Raw genomic sequence first — 7500 nt, 5'->3', positions numbered from 1 at the left:
AACAGCCTTTGAATTAATATTCCCACTACAGTCAAAAATATTGAAGTATTGCTGCAAAAAAAAACAAAACAAAAAAACAAAAAAAACAACAACAACAACAACAAATGACTGACAAAACCTAATGTTGCAGTAAACTGGAAGCAAAATGCAGCAAGTCTCAGGAGATAAACTAGGACGTGTACATTAAATAGAATATAATTTCCTGTATAGCCATGACTATTATACCAAATAGTGCAATTTGTGTATTTCCCTGTCTACTGGATAACTACTGGAAAAATTAGGCTATAACATTCGTCATGTTTTAATACCTCATGAAATAACTTTAAGTATATCAGCGTTAACCCTTTATACAATATGTTTTTTTTTAACTGAAACGCGATACGTTTTACTTACATTCACATTACACTTATAATAATAGCTTTAAGTACTGATAATACAGGCTAAAGCATGCGGTGATATGCATGCGCATAAGCAAGTAAATGCTCCGTTGCGATAGAATATAGAATCTAACAGATAAATATCCACACGCAAGATTAGGAAATAATTTGATATAGCTATGAAATAAAACATGTGATGATAGCTCTCGTATGAAAATAAGGAGATGTGGTATAATTGCCAATGAGATAACTATCCATTAAAATACAAATGAAAATAGCAATTATAGGCAACCGTACGGCCTTCAACAACGAGAAAAACCTATACCGTGTGGTCGGCTATAAAAGGCCCTTACATGAAAAAAAATCAATTATTGAGAAAACGAATGTTCTCATTTTAAACAAAACAATTTACGAAAAAACAAATATGACAGATATAGACCAACGACACAAACATATGCTATTAAAATCAACAAACAAAAAGGGTCACCGTACGTATTCTCCTACTAAACTTAAAATAAAATTAATTTCCACAAGAGAAACACTTTCAATAGTTGTTACTTAAAATTTTCTTGATGATCCAATGAGAAAACAAATATGTTTTCATGTATACGTATATTGCAGTAAATTTTAGCATAGAAAATCCAAATTTGCAATACATTTATCACAATTTTCCCTAGTCGCACTGCATTTGCAGCTGCACTGCTCAGACATTTACTAATTGTATAGAGATTCACAATAAAATATGTAATATTGGTGTGATCGTACTGCATCATGCGGTTTCCGGTCAGATTGTATTTTACCGTAATGAAAGTAAATATATTTCCTTATTAGAACTGTTTATACATCACATTAATTAAGCACATCGAGAGATCGTTAATGTGCAATAGATTACACAGAGGTATGTTGCGTATTTCATTTTCTTAATTTCAGGAACCAAAAAAGGACTATGTAATGTTTATAAAGAATAAGACAGGGATATTTTACGTGAATTTAGACTCATGTGAATCGCATGTAAAATTCACGTGAATATCATCTCAAATAAGCTTATACGTGAAACTAACATGAACTGATTTCACATGAGTTTCATGTGAATCTAATGTGACTCATGCTATTTCACGTGAAAATTACATGGAATTTTTCACGTGAAATTCAGGTATATTTTCAAAATAAAGTTATTCAAATATCATCTGAATTCTCAAATTTGATTAAACATAAAAAAATATCATTTGTTTTTTGTTGAAGTTAATATGAAATTCATGTGAAAAATTTCATAATGTGATTCAGGTGAATATTTGTTCGTGAGTTTCACGTATAAGCTCGTTTGATGTGAAATTCACGCGAGGAAAATTTGACTGTGTATTAAAAAAGAAATACTGTTTTTGTAATGAATTATAATACGAGATTTGAATGAATTCATTTTGACGTTTTAAAATGTTTACGTCGATAATTAAAATGGACAAAGATGCCTTGCAACAATAAAATCTGACAATAAAAATAGTTATCATGATTACATGTTCATTTGTAATAAAGCATGATTTTTAAAAAGTTCATGTAAATTAAGATAGGTGACATTCAATTCTAACTGTCAGTGCATGTCTACACATTCCGACCTAGTTATATCTTTAACTTGTATGTTTATTATAATTAACATATGGCTAATTATGTTTCTGATTTCAGTATTATTGTTGTCATGGCGTTTCTCAAATGGATACATTTGTTGGCAATATTGCATTACGTACGATATGGTTTGGCTAATTCAAACAACTGTTATTTTGATAAGCGATGCCGATGCAGTCTTAGAAACGATCTCTTAAATGTTGATTGCTCTAAAAGTGGGAAAATTTCAGTTCCAGCTGTTCCGATAAATGTGTACACTTTCAATGTATCTCATAATGATATTCTATTAATCCGAAATGGAACTTTTAAGAATCTGTCTCAGCTAGTTACACTCGATTTGTCTTGGAATCGTCTAAACACTTTAGAACCAGAGGCTTTTATTGATCTTCACTCATTGAAACAATTAATACTGCAAAACAACAAATTGAGATATGATCATGCTGTATTTCCAACACACATCTTTAGACCAGTAGTCAGTCTTCAATCTCTTAATGTCCAACGCAATAGTATGAAATATGATCATACTTTTCCTGACGATATCATATCTGATATTGTTACCTTACAGAGTTTTTATGTTGATGCTATCTTTGTTCGTCGGGTTCTATCGTTTGGTAAAGGCTATTCTCGATTGCAGAAGTTGACAAAATTATTCCTTGGGAATTGCTTATTGAATGAAATTGACAAAAATACATTTGTAAATGTACCCTATTTAGAGCATTTACAAATTTCGAGATGTACGATTACAGTTTATAACCCGTCTACACTGCAAAGTTTGTTACGAATGAAAATTCTTAATTTATCAAACAATGAGTTGGACTTCAAGGGGTTTTCAAACTTGGTTGAAGATACAGAGAAAATGAAACTCTTAGAAACACTGATATTAACTAATACATTTCCATACCAAATGAATTTACCAAAGCTATTGTTCTATTATTTGGATGCCACCAAAATACGTGAGCTGTATATTAACGAGAACTGGTTTGTCAATGCAACACCTGAAGTTGAATATATAGAAAGACTTCCACAAACGCTTAAATATTTGGATTTTTCAAATAATAAACTAATCGACTGTCGCTTTGATATGCCGAGTTTAAAAAAAATTAATATGCAGCAAAATCTACTTGGTAGGTTTTTAGCATCTGAATCATATGCTCCAATGATCGAAAACGATACCAGCTACTTACTTGAAACAGTGGATATATCTTTTAATGAAATTCATAAACTAAAATGGTCAGTGTTTAATAACCAACTTAAATTAAGAATTATTAATCTAAGTAACAACCTCTTATCAGACATTGCTTTTGACGTTTCTCAATTAAAGAGGCTTGAAATGCTGGATTTATCTAACAATAATATAACAAGCATATCGAACTTGCAAGCAAGGGAGGCAATTAGCAATATCCAAATGAAGTCAAAATTCAAAGTAGATTTATCAAATAACCTTCTTGAATGTGTATGTAAAGAGATAGTATTTCTCAGATGGATGCTTAACCATGTGACTGTTTTTCATAACATTAATCGTTACACATGTAAACTCGATAGCGGAATAGTTGTAAATAGAAATTTTGTTCACAATGTTGAACAAGTTATCAAAGGATGCAGAGACTACACGATTTTAGTTATTTGTATATCGCTGGTTTTGTGTTTGGCCATTATATTCGTTGTTGCTGGTTTAATTTATCGATATCGTTGGAAGCTTCGATATATGTATTATATGACTAAGAGTAAATATAATCGATATAAACCCCCGGGTACTGAAGGTCAGTACAGATATGATGCCTTCATATCGTATTCTGACAACGAACAGAATTTCATAGTTAAAGAGTGCATTCCAAAACTTGAAGTGGAAAGGAAGTTAAAGCTTTGTATTCATCAGAGGGACTTTATACCGGGAGAGGAAATTACAGTGAACATTACAAGTGCCATTCATGACAGTAAGAAAACGATTTGTATAATAACAAGATCATTTTTAGACTCATATTATTGTAATTTTGAATTCAATATGGCTAGGATGGAAAATATTTATCACAGAAAGGGACAAAATATATTATTTTTAGTGTTCTATGAGAAAATTCCAGCAAAGGATTTATCTTTGGTTATGTTAGAACTTATTCAGAAGCATTCCTACATTGAATACCCAAATGATGAACAAGGCAATGTGTTGTTTTGGGACAAGATCAAAGAAGCAATAGAATGACATTTCATTATCTTTCTATATACTAATACAGATGTTCTTTTGACACGTAATTGATTTTTTGAACTGATTAAGACGTGATTGTTCTTGGAAAAATTAAATAGTCAGAACTTGATGCGGAATTATAGAAGTGTTTTGTGAATGTCACAGTATAACTGTTATGCGTCTGATTTTTGTTTTAATTGTGCATGATAAAAAAAACACTATAATATATCTATCAATCTTACTCGCAAGGGCATATATAAAACATAAAAAAGATGAAATGATTCACCAAAAAATAGACACAGTAGTAAAGACCATACAAAACACTGACACTCGAATTGTTCAAAAAAAAAATAGACATGCCAAGTCTAACTACAATTGAAACGTAACCGAACCCTTAAATATTATTGGCGCTCTTCAAGAATTTTATTATTGTTATAGATAAATTACGAATGATTGATAAATACAGGCGTAAATGACGTAAATATAGCCTTTGTAGTACAGACGAATGTAACTTTCAAACTATTGCATTAGTTCGTATTGTGATTTTTTTTTCAAAAGAAAAACTCTCTATCCTTTCTGTTTCATCATAATACTCAATTTATTGGAGATGCATGTAAAAGAATTATCATTAATTTATGATGATTCTGGACTACTCATGCTGTTTTGAGTAGACAGTTTTTGTCCCGTCTTGTTGCTCGATAACAATTGGATGTTTGGCTTTATAGTGTTTTGATTTGTGCCCTCTTGTTGAAAATTTTTCCCAGATCACATGTTGTGTGCACTATACAAAATCTGTAGCATACATTCTGGTATGTATACTAGATCCACCAAAATAAACGACTTCAGTTACAACGGAATGCTAGGTTTCTCCTTGAGTAATAACGATGCCCGTCGTGTTACATCTGTTCAACTGCATGATTGCCAATATGACACATATCTACCATCTTCATGATCTACACCCGTTATTTACGGGCATCTTTTATAGTGCAAGTACAACTTAACCTTTTCGAGCAATTTTAGGCGGTTTCCTTTTTATCTTATTATGGTGAATTAGATATATGTTCAGTTGCTGCATATGTTACTGTCCAATAATCTATCTTGAACTGGAAGAAACTGAACAATAAAGAAGAAAGTCCTCTTCAATTTTATAATTTTCAGATTTTCCGAATTAAGTAGTGTTCAGGCTATATGCTTGCAGTCAACTGAGATCTGTTTGGTCCCAAAATTGGCGTTGCAAACTACAATTTATCTTCTAGACTATACATTTATAAACACCAGTTCTTAAGTCTCAAGTATACATTACTAAATAGTTCTTTTTGCAAGTTTTTAATTGGATATATTTGTGTTCATGTTATTAGAATTTAATTTAAAACATGTTTTAGGTTATTTACAGATGTTATAACGCGGTATCTTAGCTTCAAAATGAACTTAAGCATTTTCAAATTTATTTCATCCTGTGAGTCAATCAGTCGAATTAACAATTGAATAAACAAAATTTTAAAAACGTATCATTGTAATATATTTGTATATGGCAGAAACAAACACTAATTTAGAATGCCAATGCTTGTTTGCCCTTAAAAAAGACTGACATATGTTTGTTATGCCTTAAACTTCGCCTTCAACATGTTCAAGAGAGCCATTGAAAATCGTACGTCACGTATAACTTTACGGTGTACTACAGTAAATGCTAGATATACTGATATCACATGCATGAACTGTATATGGGTACTTTTTGTTTTACATAATTATATTTGTGTCGTTTTATTTTATTGATTCGCTGGTGGAGTTGAACAATTGTAGGAATGACATTTTAAAGAAAGTTTAACGCTGCTTTACTTTTAAACCATGTTTTAAAGTCTTCATAATTACCATTTGAAAAAGTTGTCATATTAGCTTCAACAATAAAATAACATAACACTGCACTTATACTTCTTCTAAAATAGAAATAGAGGAAGTAGTATTACGCCTGAATTTTTTCACATGGTACATAATTGATCGGAAAGTTTCAATTTCCTATTTCATCGTGTACAAATACGATTATATATGGTTATTGTTTGTTGCGGAAACAAACAATAACTTATAGATAAAAGGGAATGGTTCAATCGATGGTTTTGTACTTGGTGACATTAAAATATGCTTGGACAAACAAAACGTTGCAGTGTTTGATATTCGAAAAAAATATTACAATAAAAATATAATAATAAAAAATGAAAACTGATTGATACTTCCACATGACCTAGTATGCAAATCCGTCAGATAGACAAAAAAACTTTCCAATAATTGAAAAGTGATGCGTAGTATGTTTAAAATGACAGAAGGCCTAAAACCAAATATCAATAAATTATTAACTCTAATTACATGAGAAAAAATAGTGGATGTAATAACGCATAATCCAACCATAGAATACATGTTTGAAGCACTTGCTGTCTATTCCAGGGGTGGTACTTCACAATTACTGCAGATAGCTATAGCAAAAATCACAGTTATGAAAAAAGTTTTAATAATGAGAAAATAATGATAAATGAACTATGATAACAAAAACAAAATTGTGTATGAAACAAGTCTAAAGTTTGAATTTTGATCATGAATTAATTCGTTTGGTTAGTGCAGTTCTTCCAAGCAAACCTTTATACACTCAAAATATAGGCAAGTGTGTGTCAGTACAATTAACAGTTCTTATGTTACTGCTCTAAATGAACATTTTGACATTACATATCTCTTTAGTGATGCTCAAAGCCAAACATTTTGAAAATCATAAACCTAAATAACAATTCAATATGTACTTGCAAAAGCAACAGAACGAGTGCTATGTGAGAAGTACGAGCTGCTTACCAATCAAGCACACGAGTTAAAATTGTTCTATGCAGTACTAGTTTTTTTATGAACTTGGTTGGTTTAAAGTGCATTTTCATTATTTTGCAGTTGTGTTGATATTTTTTGTTTACTTTTGAGTTTTTAATCTTCCCTTGTTATTTATTTTTCCACCAAATTAAATTCCTTTATTGAAAAGATCGGAGCTGATATAACCAAACCGTACCATAACTATTACAGTATATTACCATATATGGACTAGGAATCAGAGGGAGATGTAGAAATACATTGTAGATGATATCAAAATTCAACAAAATAATAAATTCACGGAATGGACAAAAAGTTAATGAAAATAACAGCAATAAACGTTTTATATGACCGTATATTGTGAAATGTACAACAATCACCAAATATGGATAATAGGCTATGTCTTTAGTGACACAATACATATGATATTTTAATATTAAACATAATATCTATTGACATCTTTGTATTGATCACTCACTAATCAATTTA

The 7500-nt window shown here is 30.7% G+C and overlaps 1 protein-coding gene across 1 annotated transcript; it reads left to right on the top strand.

Moving 5' to 3' along the window:
* The first annotated feature begins 1231 nt into the window (after nt 1-1231).
* Nucleotides 1232-6002, top strand: LOC127720256 (toll-like receptor 4). Its single transcript, XM_052226748.1, has 2 exons — nt 1232-1275; nt 2055-6002. The coding sequence occupies exon 2, from the start codon at nt 2068-2070 to the stop codon at nt 4189-4191; it is 2124 nt and encodes a 707-aa protein (XP_052082708.1). The 5' UTR covers nt 1232-1275; nt 2055-2067; the 3' UTR covers nt 4192-6002.
* Nucleotides 6003-7500: the final 1498 nt, after the last annotated feature.

Source organism: Mytilus californianus, unplaced genomic scaffold, assembly GCF_021869535.1.
Source record: "Mytilus californianus isolate M0D057914Y unplaced genomic scaffold, xbMytCali1.0.p SCAF_11, whole genome shotgun sequence".
NCBI lineage: Eukaryota > Metazoa > Mollusca > Bivalvia > Mytilida > Mytilidae > Mytilus > Mytilus californianus.
The sequence above is the reverse complement of the archived record's forward strand: the minus strand, read 5'-3'. Positions and strand labels throughout refer to the sequence as shown.

Bases quoted from the DNA above. Each gene is read 5' to 3' on its own strand.
- LOC127720256 (XM_052226748.1), top strand. From the start codon at position 2,068: ATGGCGTTTCTCAAATGGATACATTTGTTGGCAATATTGCATTACGTA.